The sequence below is a fragment of the Corapipo altera genome, unplaced genomic scaffold, assembly GCF_003945725.1.
Source record: "Corapipo altera isolate COAL_440 unplaced genomic scaffold, ASM394572v1 215, whole genome shotgun sequence".
NCBI lineage: Eukaryota > Metazoa > Chordata > Aves > Passeriformes > Pipridae > Corapipo > Corapipo altera.
Window position 1 is genome coordinate 582015 of NW_020885008.1, and position 14288 is coordinate 596302.

The 14288-nt window shown below is 58.8% G+C and overlaps 1 protein-coding gene across 1 annotated transcript; it reads right to left on the minus strand.

The window, feature by feature from the left end:
- Positions 1-4470: 4470 nt before the first annotated feature.
- LOC113958819 (glycine-rich cell wall structural protein 2-like) lies at positions 4471-13794 on the minus strand. Its single transcript, XM_027667368.1, has 2 exons — positions 12993-13794; positions 4471-4544 (listed from the first exon to the last, which is right to left on the minus strand). The coding sequence occupies exons 1-2, from the start codon at positions 13792-13794 to the stop codon at positions 4471-4473; spliced, it is 876 nt and encodes a 291-aa protein (XP_027523169.1).
- Between the last annotated feature and the right edge of the window lie 494 nt (positions 13795-14288).

Here is a 14288-nt window from a genome sequence, read left to right on the forward strand (position 1 = left end):
GCAGGGAGCCAGGGTGGGATCCACAGGCTGGGATGAAGGCAGGGAGCCCAGCACCCACATCAGGACTAGGGCAGAGCTTCCACCTCCCTCCTTCTGCCTGGCTGGGCTGGGAGTTGATCCCAAAGCTTCATCCCAACGGTGCCGAGCCAGGAGCATCCCCAGAGGTTGGAGCAGGGCTGGAGCAGGGCAGGGCCCCGCGGAGGGGCCGGGAGGGGCCGAGCCCGTCACGGGAGCGGCCAGAAATAGCCCCGATTTCCATATGTAGGACGGAGCGGCCACGGCAGCGCGGCCACGACCTACTTTCCAGCGGCCCGGCGGGACGTGGGCCGGGCTCGGGGGCTGGGCCGGGCTCAGCTAAGCCCCCTCCCCAGCCCAACCCCCTCTCCGTGAGCACAACCGGGCTGGGAGTCCCCGCTTCTGACGCATCCCCGCGTTTTCACACCCGAAGCGGCCGCTCCCGGGGGATGCTCGCGTTTCCAAAGCGCCGATCCCGGCGGGAAGGGAGCGGTGGGATGGGAGCAGCTGTCGGCTTTAATCACACGCTCGCTGCGGCTCCAACCAGCTCAGGACCCCGTTCCCACACACGACACGGCTCCTTCTCCCAGCCCTCGCTGCCATTCCAGAGCCCGCAGCTCTTCCAAGAAGAAGCACCTGCTCCAAAGTCGCTCCTTCCACGCTCTATTTTTAATTCTTTTAAGCCTTTTTCGCACCACCGAGTACAAAGCCAAAAGCTTTTCCCGGTGCCTCCTGGATGCTCCTTCCCTTCAGGACCACACAAACCCACTGCTTTCCGTAGGAACACGGGCTTTTCCCATTAAGGAAAAAAAAAAGAAACTCCTGAGCATCTCCCCACTCACAGGCATTTGGCAGCGTCCACCTGCAGGGCTGGATTGGGGACGGCACCGGGAATTCCCCCGAGGCGAGAAATGCCAATAGTTATTTCACAACCTGTTGTTTTCCCGCAGCAAAAAAAAATCCAGGCGGGAGGAGGTTTCTGCTCCTGTTCTTTCTACGGCAGCAAAGATTCAAAGCAGCCTGAGCCTCGTGGTGGAAATGCCCCTTTCCTGACACGTCTTGTGTCACTTGTTCAGCACTTCCAGAATCGCTGTGGAAGAAAAACTTATTGTTGTGGAGGGAAAAATCAAAATATTGTTGTGGAGGGAAAAATCAAAATATTGTGGAGGGAAAAAGCAAAATATTGTTGCAGAGGGAAAGCCAAAACCAGCTCCAGCAGCTCCTGGATATGGTCTGGAAGCAGGTGAGGAACAAACTACCAGCACAAGAGGAGGGGGTTTCACTGCACCCGAGGCCTCTTTTTCCATCCAGAGTGGTTTGTTTCAGTGCCAACTGGCTGAAAGAATGAGAGGAGGAGGCAAAAGGAAGGAAAGAAATGTTCTGCCCGGCCAGGGAGGACTGAGAGGGGAAGAAAGGAAGGAGAGAAACCTCTTTCTTCTGCTGGTGGGGGGCCAAAGACAGCAGGACCCCCGAGGGGGGACAGGGCCCAGCATCCCCATGGCAGGGCTGCCAGAGGGACCAGGATCCCTGGGGGGAAACCACCAAATGTTCCAGAATCCCTGGATGGGAATGGGCACCAATATCCCTGTGGAGGAACTTCAGTCATACCTGCATCCCTGGGATGCATCCTGGGAATGGGCACCAGGATCTCCACATGGGAATGGGCACCGGGATCTCCATGTGGGAATGGGCACCAGCATCTCCACGTGGGAATGGACATTGGGATCTCCATGTGGGAATGGGCACGGGCACCAGGATCTCCACATGGGAATGGGCACTGCTATCTCCACATGGGAATGGGCACTGGGATCTCCACGTGGGAATGGGCACCGGGATCTCCATGTGGGAATGGGCACCAGCACCCCCAGGCAAACACCCCCCAGCTACACCCAGGCCCCCATTTCGAACCCCACAGCCCTTCTCACCCACCACCCAAAAGTCATCAGAGCAGGAGGAAAATGCCAGCAGGGAGAAAACTCCATGAAAACACATTCCCAGGGCACCAGGACACCCTGGCAGCCACCAGGGAGGGGCTTTTCCAGCCAGTGCTCAGCTTGTTCCCCCAGGGAGATGTCTCACAGCAAGGAAGAACCTCTCCATGAAAAACCACCTCCCTCCACACACCCTGTGCTCCTCAAATCCTCAGCTCCACGAACCAAGGCATTCACCTTGTGCTTGGAAAAGCACTTCCAGCTCCAAAGTCAGCTGGAAAAGCTTGAAAACAGGAACCCCAGAACCTCTCACAGCCCAGTGGGGGGAAGGAAACAGGGCCCAAAGTTTTGATTTCACAACCTGGGAAGATTTCCCTGTGGGTTTGGGGCGGTGTGATCCCACGGGGAAGGAACATCGCTGCAGAATCAACAAAGCCAAGACATTCATTAGCCTGAAACACCAACTGACCCCTCATTTGCGAGTCAAAACAGGTCAGTTTGGGTTCACACCAGGTTAGTTATTTCCTACCCTTCAGCAGGACCATCAGCTCCAGGACAATGTGCCCCTCCAGGTGCCCCCCCTGCCTCTGGCAGGGGCAGGACCCGTTTCTGTCGCCCAGCACCCTCCTGGCTGCTCCCCCCAGACCTGCTCCTCCTCCCCGGATTTCCCCTCCTGGCATTTTCTTTCCTCTTTCTCACACAGAGTGAGGTCAAAGCCGTGCCAGGAGCCACCCAGAGGGGGTGAGCAAACCCCCGGAGCTCTTGGCCAAGACAAGCCCTCGCTTCCCAAAAACTTTGGCCGTGAGAAGTGCCACAATACTGGCCACTGGAACAGGAAAAGCTCCAAGCCATACCCAGTCCTGGCCCACAACCACAGCAGATCCTGAAACCCTCCTTCTCCCCCCAGAGAAGCAGCTCTGTCCCTCAGCCAGGCTAAAACCTTTGCAAAAGAGGAAAAAAAATTATGAAACCCACTAAACCATTGATTTTTAGGCAGGGAAGTGCAAAGCTTGAGCAAGCAAGAGTGACCCTTGTGCCCTGCTGGAGAAACAGAGATTTTTTTTATTCCTCTGGAAGACACTGGGTCAAACAAAGCAGCATCAAAAATTCCCCTTCTCCGCAGGACTTGGCTCGTTTGGGAGCGCCTGTTTTCCCATCCTTGTTCCAGACGGGGGGAAGGATCCATCCACACGGGATAAATCCCTCTCCAGCTGCTCTGGGGAAGTTCAGGTTTGGAGTTTCCCTAATTAACAGCGCCCAGACCCGCTCAGGAAGCACCAACCCCTCTCTCTGCAAACCCCCGAAAGCAGAAGGAACCCAATTAACTTCTCGCTGCCCTTCCGTTTGAAGTCAAGATTCAGGTCTGGATGTGTTTGGAGAGCCCCGAGATCGGGTTTTCAGCCTGGTTTGCTCCTCCTGGGATGGGAGGGGGCTCAGCCCTTGTTCCCCCCTCCAAGCTGCCGGGATGGGGGAGCCCAAGGCAGGGAAGCACCTGGAAAAGAGCTGGGATAACACCCGAGCCCTGCTGTTGGCTTCTGGTTTTTTTTTTCCCCCTCCTCTAATTGCTCCTGCTATTTTAACAGAGACAGACATTTCCCTGACGATTTTCAAGGGCTATAAATGTTTTATGTCCCTTTTTCCTCCACGCTCAGGCAGCAGCTTCTGCTGGGGCTCAACAGCAGCAAGACCCAGAGAGGAGCAGCTGCCAGAGCACAGTGGGACCAGGATATGGGCTGTAGGGAGAGAATCCAGCCCTGTATCCACATGGAAAGCCATCATCACAACCCTCCTCACCGTTCCTAGAAGGAGATCCCACTGCCCAGCCTCCATGCAATATGTCTTTCTGCTGCAGAAAAACTATATTTAGTGCCCAAACCCTTTGGGGGCTTTGCTGAGCTCTGAGATATTTATAGCTGGAGGCAAACTCCGACTGTGCTGGCTGGGAGCAGCTGGAATTGCACCAGGAAAAGGCAGGATCAGGTGGATCGGGCTGAGCCTGCAGCAGGGGAGTGGGTTTTGGGGTGACATCCCCCCACCTGGCAGCCAGGATTGGCCCCAAACTCACTGGTGCCTGCACCACCAGGGGAATCTCACCTGCTGGGGGTTTGGGGGAGAAATTTGGAGTTTTAAGACCAAACCCAGAGCCAAGAGGATGAGGTGCAGAGCTGAAGGGCTCAGGAACAGCCCCGCTGTTACTCTATTCATAATTTATTCTACAAGTGTCTACAGATTTAAATCCTTTCCCCTTTTCTCGAGGAAATAAATATTTCACTTCTATATTCAATAATCATTCAGCTCTCTAAGAGTCTGTGAGCTATGCATCAGCATCCTCTCTCAAAACCAACATGTTTTCATCTCTTGGGATTCCAACCAGTAGCCTTTGTTGCTCCTACCCCCCAAAAACCCAGGCACGCAACACATTTCACCAAGAGCATTTCCCAGGGGATGGGAAGTTCTTCCCTTGCCTGTTTGGAGCATCCCAAGTGGAGCAGGAGGGATGAAATGGTCCCTTCTCCCCCCGCTCTCAGTTCTTCTCCCACTCCTGCTTGGCCTCCTCGTATCCTGATTTGATAACATCCATTGGGGGGAACACTCTGGCTGCAGGAAGGGAAATAAGGGGGCAGGGGGGGATTCCTGGCTGGAATTTCCTGGGATGGAGGGTGCAGGTAGGGATGGGGGGCAGGCTGGGAGAGGGGGGCTCTGCACCCCAGTGCTGCTCCCCTCCCTGTCCTGGCATCACCAACAGCAGGAGGTTGGTGACAGGGACTCAGTGATGTCACTTATCCAGGGGTCACAGCACAATCAGCCTGCAGCTTGGGCTGGACCAGAGGGAAAATCCCCACATTTGGGGTCCTGGGACCCTCTGGATGCTTTGCCAGAGGATCCCAGCCAGACCCTCAGTCCCACCCCCAGGCCGGTGGGACCAGCAGCCAAAAAGCTCCTCGGGAAAAACAAACAACACAAAAAAACCCCACAGACATAAAAAGCTTTTTAGCAAATCTCGTGTTGGAGTCCAAACTGAAGAGCCCACAGTGCTGTTCTTCCCAAGCCCTTTCCCAGCATAAATCCCAGGTGCTGGAGGGTTGGAAGGGAGCACCTTGAGGAGACAGCCCCCAAAAGTCACTGTGTGCACCCAAACTGCTGCTCCTCTGGTGGGAGGGAGGCAGGACATGGAGCTCTTGATTCCTGCAGGCTCAGCCACCCCTTCCCAGCTCCTGGAATTCCAACGTCCTCTGGGGTCAGGTTGTGGTGTCCCTGCCCACACAATCCCTCTGTTTTCCTCCACAGAAAGCAGGAGCCTCCCCTCCCACCCTCCTCCTCCTCTTCCAGCTTTTCACTGGGTGTCCAAAGAGCTCTTGCCATGGAAAACGAAGGGATTCAAGGTGTGATTTGGGATGTGATTCAGGATATTCCACAGCCAGGACCTGTTCCCAGCCTGGAGGGAGCAGGGTGCAATGACCCCACCAGCATGGAGAGCCTCTTCCCATTTCCACACAAACATTCCCAGGGATCACCAACAGTGGCTTTAAAGACATCTCTAATGGGACATTTGGGGACAGTGCCAGGTCCTGGGCATGGAGAACAGGCATTAATTAGTCCCAATCAAAGGAGAGAGGGCAAAGAGGGAGAACCAGCTGCATCACCCCCATCCCAGCACTGAGGGTTGTCACTCCAAACACTCCCAAACTTCAGGGGGTCCTTCCCAGTGAGGACCCCCCACAGTTCCAACACCCCCCCCAACAGTGAAGGAGGTGCTCCAGGGACACCCCAGGATCCAGCCCAGCCCCTCCCACAGCCCAATTCCAGCTCGTCAGGAGCTCTCCACCAAATTCCACCCAACCAGTTATTTAGGGATAAACAGAGACAAAAAGCTCCTTTCAATGCCAGGGAAAACAAACCCACGCAATTCCAGGGATCTGGGATCCCAAAGGCTGCTGGGTGCTGTGTCCCGGGTGCTGTGTCCCGGGTGCCTCCTGCTCCCAGCGGGATGCAATTCCCACAGCACCAGCACTCACAAGTCCCAAGGAGCCCGGAGGGATGATGATGCCCCACGGACAGCAAACCCAGCTCAGGACCTTATTTCATCCCTGATGAAACCCTATTTTGTCCCAGCACCCCAATACCCCCATCAGCACACTCCCTAATTAACGCCAGGCTAATTAACAGCAGAGTAATTAACACCAGAGCCCCGCCCTAGGTTTGCAGGGGATGTTTGTAATCATCCTTTGCAGAGGCAACACGCAGGGCACGGGGGCGTGCACGCTGGTAGGGCGCTGACCTGCCTCCACTGGGGCTAATTAGCAGCTAATTAGCGCTCATTAGCGCCGTGGGAGCGCGGGGAGTGGGTGCCCCGGGTCGTGCATTGCAGGGGCTGGGGTGCAATGAGCTCGTCCGGGCTCAGGAGGAGGGGGCCACCCTTCAAAGTGGAGTTATAGTCCCCGTGTTATTTATCCTAATAAAGAATGATTATATTTACTGTATATTGTAATAAATAATTATTTACTATCCCAGTAAATAATAAATCAATCACCTGGGAGGAGGTGACAAAGGCAGTGGTGACACCAACAGAGGCCCAAAGGGGACACAGCCACTGCCTCACCCAGCACCTCCAAAAAAGGGAACTTTGCACTTGGAGCAGCCTCTGGGGTGGGTTAAAGCAGCAGAAAATCACCCCATTTCATCAACAAATACCTGGCAGCTCCGGGATTTTCCACTGGGCCGGAGCCAAGGCTTTGGAGCAGTTGATGCTCCCCCTAAGTGGCAGCTCCTGTGACACTCGGCTCCAAACTCCCTCAGCCTGCTGGCAGGAGATTCCCACAACACTGAGCAAACACACGTGGAGCCTGTGCCCGGAGGAGAAGGGAAATGAAAAGCTGGATGATGCCAAAAAGCCTCCAAAACAGGGGGGGGAATTTCCATTATTCCCCTTTCCTCTGATTGTCCTTTATGGGGCACACGGAGAGGTTCCCCAGGGACACAGTGGTGGGACAGGCAGCACCTGGAAAAGTCGTGAGGAGCCCAGTGGACCCAAATTTGCCTAAAATAAGCTAGAAATGGTGCACTGACACCTAGTTTGGGGGAGTAAATCTCCTTGGGTGCTCCGAGCCAGCACCACTCGCTGCCTCTGTGCTCTGGGGAGGGAGACAAACACGGGGACTCGCTGTTCAGTTACAGCTCAGCTTGCACAAATAAGGAATAAATCAAATTTATTGTCTTTTAAATGCCCACTTTGGACCCAAACTCCCACTCTTTTCCCCTGAAACGCTGCCCTGTGTTGTATTTTTGACATTTGCTATACGAGCATCACTTCCAAATCCACCCCCCCCTCAGCAGTTCTTCAGCCCCGGCTCATGAAACAGCTTCACTCCCCTCCTCCTCCAGAAAACAGCATTTTTTGGCAAACAAACTGTTTTGCCAACAAGTTGTGCTCCGTGCTGCCTGAGAGATGACGCTTCCTCCCCCCCCCCAGTTCCAGCCTCCCCCTCCCCAGTTCAAGTCCCACTTTGGGGCAGCAGCCGTGGGGACCCGTGCCCAGGCTCCCCCACATTGAGGCTTCTTCCCCCCCTTCTTGCTAAAATAATCCTCGTTTCGCCATTAGACGTGCAAAAAGCAGCAGCCCTGAGGTTGCTGCTGTTATTTTTATCTTGAAATAAATAGTTTGAGCCGTGGCCAAGCTGTTCTGAGGGAGGGCAGAGATGTAAACACACACACACACACACACACACACACACACACACACACACACGGGCCTCTGTCTGGGCTGGGGCACAGGGAACATCCCAATCCAGCCTGGAGAGAGCTGGAATCGCCTCTTCTGGGATGCTGAGGTGGAAAAGGGGGTGTGAGGCTGGGGGAGCATCGCTCCCAGGTGGGGATCACAGGGGTACCCATCGCTGGTCCCCCCAAATCGTTGCTGTCCCCTCCGTGCATCACCACCCCTGGGCTAAAAACCAGGGCCAGAATTAACCTTCTGAGTCTTTTTTAACCAAAAGCCTTTGGAAGAAACAGCTCTAAACCCTCTTCCACTTCCCCAACAGCCAAAAGAAGCATCTCCGTGCCACCCGTACGACGCCAGGTTCAATCCCGTCCCTTTTTGACCCCAAAACACACGGGTTGGGGACCAGTGCTGCAGTTTGGGGGGCAGGTGCTGCAGCCAGGGGCAGTTTAGCAGCCCCAGGAGCCACTTCTGCCTGGATCCAGCCACATCCTTCCCTCCTGCCCTGACTTCCACCCTGCTCCAAGTGCCGGGCACGCACAGGGGGCCTTTGCCCCGCGTGCTGCTCACGAAACGCTCGGGAGCTTCGCACGAGAAACTCACACTTAAATGTCAAATTAATTAAGTGGGAGAGACGGATGTGTGGCCACAAAAAGCTCTCTGTTCCACCCCACCCCCAGCCTCCCACCTCTGCTCCCCCCCCCCCGGAGCCAGGCACGGCCGGGGGAGGGAGAGATGACAAATATTCCCCCTCCCTCCATAAAGCACAACATCCAGGGAATGGGGAAAAAGCAAAAAGCCAGGCTGGAAAAGCTGGGAAAAACCTCTGCTCCTCCCTCCACACACGTGCTGTGGCACCGGATCCAGGGAGGGACCAGCAGCTCCTGCTGGGGCCGGGGTGGAAAACAGTGGAAAACAGAGGAAAATGGAGGAAAACAGTGGAAAATAGAGAAAAACAGAGGAAACAGAAGCACATCCCTTTTCTGCCTGGGAGAGGTTCAATGGCATCACCAGCTTTGGAGGAGAAATCCTTCTCCAGCAGCTCCTCAGAGTCCTGGTGCTGGTGTTAACCAGGGTGGGGAGGATGAGGAGGAAGGGGGATGCCATGGGACGCTGTGGGATGCAGGGACCACATCTCCTGCTGCTCCCAGGAGATGCCAAACCCCGTGCTGAAGGGGGTCCTTCCCCCAAATCCCTGTTCCCCCCGGGGTTGCAGAGGTGCTGAGTGCCAGGTTTGTGCATCCAGGAGCGGGACAGCAGCAAAAAACACCCCCCAGGCCACGCAGGGAGCAAGGATGGGACGGACAGAGAATGTCGGGAGGGACAAGCACACGGAGACAGAATTAATGCCCCGACCTGGGACTATTTTGGAGATTTTAAAGGCTCAGGAGGGGAAGGGCTCCCGGCTCCCAGGGCCCTGCTGGGCTCGCTGCCTGCCCAGCCAGCAGCTGCCAGGGTTTGGTACCCGGCTCACGTTCCAGGCTGGGCATTCCCCAGGCCTGGCTCCCGTCTCCCGGGGCGGCCGCGTCTCCCAACCCTTCCAAGGGGGAAAAGGAGCCTCAGGGACACTCAGGGACTTAACTCCCACTTGTCCCATGTCACACACAGGCTGAGACAGAAGGTGCCAGTGGCCAGAGGACCCTGTGCCCCTTCAGAAGCTCTAGGACCCTTTATTTATTTATTTATTTTTTCCTTGGTTTCTCTGTGAAAGAGGAAGGAGCTGTGGGTTTGATTCAAAGAAATCCTTAAATAATATATAAAGCACACTTTTGTTACGGCCTGGGAGATGCAGGGGGTGCATGTCCACTGAGAAAAGAAACACAACAGCTTTTTATACGTTTGGAAGGAGTAAGTTTCAAGAATTATTTATCATATACACTCTTGGAGAATTGGTACAAAGTTTGCCTTATCTAAATATGTAAGCTAGTTCCCCTTTGTCTTAACTGCCCACAATTTGGGCAGGTTTCTATTTGCAAGCGGTTACAATTTTGCAAAGTCCTATTTCATGCTAACTTTCAACTAACGTGGCTAAATTTTTATTTTATTTTGTGTTGTCTTTGTTTCAGGTCGAGCACGGCTGGACCAGGAGAGCTGGGATGTCCCTACGAACAGGGCTGGATTAAACCCTTGTGTTCCCCCAGCTCACAACAGGGAGTTCAAATCCACCCCTGGCAGCCAGGCTGAGTCCTTGCAAAGTCATTACACCTCACGACTGACCCCAGAGCACCCACAGACCTCACAAGGGAAAGACCCCCCTCCCCCAGTCCCAATGCCAGGAGCTGCTGAGCCCAGACCCCTGGAAAACATCATGGGAACAAGGGGGGCCTGTAAAGCCCCAACCCCTCGTGTCAGTGTTGGTGGGACCTGGAGCTGTGGGAGATGCTGAATCCCCCCCAATCCTCTGCAGAGCAGTGGGGACTTCACCCCAATCCTCTGCAGGCCCAGGGGGCACCTCTGCATTCCTCATTATCCCTGGGGACTGAGCCAAGGGAGGATTTTAAGGCACTGTAAGGAGAAAGGGACATCATTCCACAGTGACCCTCACTGAGAGAGCCCCACAAACACACTCCAGAGCTAAAACCAAAGCACCTTCCCAATGCCCTAGAAAGCAGAGCAGGACCAGGCTGGCCCTGGAGCCATCCCAGGCACTGCTCCAGGGACAGAGTGGCCAGGACCTGTGCAGAGGTTACAGCTCCTCAACGCTCTCAGTAATTAAGGTGACGAGTTGATCCCTAAGCTGGGGCTGGGCCGGCGCTGGGGCCACGGCAAAGCCCCCTGAGCCCACCTCGAGGGCTGGGGGACCCCGGGCAGGGGGTGGCACACGGGGCTGGGTGTGCCCACCCTCCCCGGCCCCACCCACAGCCTCCCTCGCTGCCTAAAGCTCCTCAGCACGGCAATTCCCGGGAGCAGAGCCGGCTCTCCTGCCCCCTGCCCTGCTCCCTCTGTCCCCAGCGCTCCCCTGATGCCACTCAGCTCCCAGCACCCAAGGTCCTGCAAGGAGGAGGAAGAAGAGGAGGAGGAAGCAGCAATTCCCCCAGCCTGTGTGGGGTCTGCAGGGTGGGGAGCAGCCAGTTCTCCGAACAGCCCAGGAAAGAGCCCACTCTTGGATCCTCGGGTGTCTGATCAGGGGTTGATCTCACCCCCACCACGGGCACAGCTCCAGCCTGGGTGTGCCCTGTCCTCTCCCAAGGTGGTCTGTGTCCAGCTTCAAGGGGATGAGGCAGGAAATGGGGGTTAGGCAGGACCAGGGATGGGCAGGGGGAGCTCGTGGGCTTCCCAGCCTTGGGGAATCACAGCCCAAACCAAACCCGGCCGTGACACTACCAGGAAAACCCACTGCCAGCACGGGAGTCCCACCAGGAGAGGCAGCCCCCGCCCTACAGCCTCCCACAGAGGCACACAAAGGGTTACAGGGACCAATCCCAGCGGGATCCATCCCAGCTTCCCCAAGCCCGGGGCCGAGGGATCACAGACACACCGGGAGATCAAAGGGAAGCGCTGAGTCCCGGGAGACTCGTTACACTTTGAAACGCTCCAGCAAAGCCAGGTCCCCGTGCCGAGGCTGCAGCCCCGTCCCTCTGTCTCTCCGTGCTCCCCCGGGATGGGGACAGGGAGATGCTCATCCCGGGGAGCTCCCAGGCTCGGTGCCAGCGGAGCTGGAGTCGCTCATCCGGTCTCTGCAGTGCAAACAGGGAATAAACTCTGCTCCCTGGCAGGGCCCGGGATCCGGCAGTGGGGCTGTGGCAGCAACTGCAGCAGGGTCCCCAAATCCACCCCCCATCCCATTCTTGTGGCAGTGACTGGCATGTGCCAGAGCTGTGCCAAGTCCTCGCTCCCCCGGGAAGAAGTCGAGTCTTCATCCAACAATAACGGATGATTTAAAAGCTTCAGGAAAGGGAGAGGAGAGGCCTTGATCCCATCCAGGGGGGAGAAAGCAGCCTCCTCCATTCCCTCAGGCCCATGGTTGCATCCCAATCCCATCCTGGCACTGAACAAGCTCGTGGCCTCTGCTGCCTAAACATCCTCAGCAAACACCAACAACCGCCTGTGTCACATCCAGCAACTACAATTCCCCAAACTGGGAAGGGGAAAAGCTCATCTGGGGAGGAGGAATGAGCACCCTCACAGCTGACCCCACACCCACCAAGGGCGCTGGAGACCCCAGCACAGCCACACTCACCTCTCACCCCCGTGGGTACCCAGTGACGGGGGGGAGCTGCCAGCAGAGTGTGGGATTCCCAGGAGCAATAGCAAAGGCAATACTGGGCTTAACAAAGTGCCCTTGGATCCAGCGGATTTGCCAGAGGTATCAGCTGAGTGTATCCTGTCCCCTCCACAGCAGCTTCCTCGGGAACACCGAAGCTGTATCTCTATTCCAGAGGGGAATTGCTGCTGCTGGGAACACCCCTTACCCAGAAATAGGGGTGCCCTCAAAGCAGACCCTCAGGAGGAGGGGGACGAGCTCTGGGTTATTATAGAGCCAGGCCCTGGGACTTCTTCCCCTCTCTTTAAGAGGAGGAGGAGGCAGCCTTCCTCCCCACCACGCTCTCCTGGGCTGGGCAGGTTGTGTGGAAAAAGCATCTTCTGGCTGCAGGAGGGTCCTTCCTGTAGAGCATCACCCCAAAACCAGTGCCCTGGTCCCCCAAAAATGCTCCAGCACACGGCTCAGGGCAGGGCAGGGTGCAGGCAGGGTGCAGGCAGGGCAGGGTGGCTCCCATGGAGGGTCTCCCAGCCGGAGCGTGTCGGCGGGGAGAAACAATTTTGGAAGTGCCACGAGGAAGCACAGAGCCTTTTCCTTCGGCCACATGGAACCCTCTCCTGTTCTCCGGGAAAACCAGGCGCTGCCTGCGCAGGCAGGGCTGGATCTGCCCCCACCACCCCGCCGGGGGCTGGGGATGGAGAGGGGAGGGGGAGGCAGGAGGGGCAAAACCCCTCCAGCTCCTCCTGCCCCCGAGCAGCAGGAGGGGGATTCCTCCCTCTCCCAGGGCACGGCGCGTTTTTAAGGCGTGTTTCCCTACGACCTTCAAACGGCAGCTGCCTGCAGCCCCCCCGCGGCCCCCTCCCCGCCCGGCCCCGCCCGGGGGTCGCACGGGAGGGGACACCCCCGGGGGCTGCGATGGGGTCTGGGGGGGCTGTGCGGGCAGGGAGGGGCTGGCAGGGGCGGGGGGGGCAGCGGAGCCCCTCGGGAGCGGGGTGTCCCCCCCAGCAGGGTGTGGGTCCCGGAGCCCCCCAAAGCCGGGTGCCGGTCTCCATGACCCCCCTGCACGGCGGGTGTGGGTACCAGGGCGGGTGCCGCCCCCTCCTTCCACCCTCATGTGCCGCTGCCAGACCCCGCACGGTGCCGGTGCCCCCCGCACGGTGCCGGTCCCCCCACGCCCCCAGCCCGGTGCCCCCCGTCCGCTGCCGATGCCCGCTCGGTGCCGATGCCGCTCCCAGCTCCCCGGTGCCAGCCCGTGCACGATGCCGGTCCCGCTCCACACCCCCCTTTTCCTGCCGGTCCCGATGCACACGCGATGCCGGTGCCGGTCCCCGCTGAGCCCCCGCCCGGGGCCGGGGCCGCTCCCCTCCCGGTTTCACTCCCGATGCCGATTCCCGTTGACCCCCGTGCGGTGCCGGTCGCGCCCCCTCCCTCGCTGGTGCCGATCCCACCTCACCCCGCTCCCGGTGCCGATGCCGAGCCCCCCTCGCCCTCCGCCCGGTGCCGGTGCCGATTCCCTCGTCCGGTGCCGGTGCCCCCTCGACCCCCTCTCGGTGCCGGTGCCAATCCCACCTCATCCCTCTCCCGGAGCCAGCGCCGATCCCCTCTGACCCTCTCCCGGTGCCGATCCCGCTCCCATCCCACCCCCCTCCCGCAGCGATCCCCGCTGCCCCCTCGTCCCCCGCCCGGTGCCCCCCGCCCGATCGGTGCCGGTGTCGATCCCGCCTCACCCCCCTCCCGGTGCCGATGCCAATCCCCCCTCCGACCCCCTCCCGGTGCCGATGCCCCCTCCCGGTGCCCCCTGGCCCCCTCCCCGCCGGTGCCCCCGCACTCACCAGCGCGGTGCGGGCGCTGAGCAGCAGCAGCAGGAGCAGGAGCGGCACCGGGAGGCTCCGCAGCCCCCGGGGCGCCGGCGGCGGCACCTCCCCGGGCATCTTCCTGCCGCAAGGACGGTGGCGGCGGCGGCGGGAGGCGGCGGGAGGCGGCGGCGGGGGCGGGGAAGGGCCTTTGTTGCCGCCGCCCGCGGGAGGCGGGCGGTGGGTGCGGGCGGTGGGTGCGGGTCCGTCTCCGCCGCCGCCGCCGCGCCGCCCCCCGGCCCGGGGAGGGGAGGGGAGGACGGGGGGGCCACCCCCGTGTCACCTCCCGCCCGGTGTCACCGCCCCGACACGGGGAGAACGGGGGGAGCATCCTGGGGGGGACGGGGGAGGAGCGGGGGGGTTGGCGCGAGGGGTCTGGGGGAGGTTGGGGGGGTCTGGGGTAGATGGAGGGGGTCTGAGGGGCACAGGGGGGAATGGGGCGGATTGGGGGGACCCTGGGGGAAACGGCGGAGGAGCCGGGGGGGATTCCGGGAGGTGTGGGGTGGATGGGGGGAGTCTGGAGGAGTATGTGGGGGGTCTGAAGCAGATTGGGGGATCTGGGGTACATGGAG

Coding starts and splice junctions, on each gene's coding strand:
- LOC113958819 (XM_027667368.1), bottom strand. CDS start 13,794: ATGCCCGGGGAGGTGCCGCCGCCGGCGCCCCGGGGGCTGCGGAGCCTC. Junction 4,545..12,992: donor GGGCACCGGCACCGTGCGGG/GTCTGGCAGCGG, acceptor CCCTTCCTGCAG/CCAGAGTGTTCCCCCCAATG.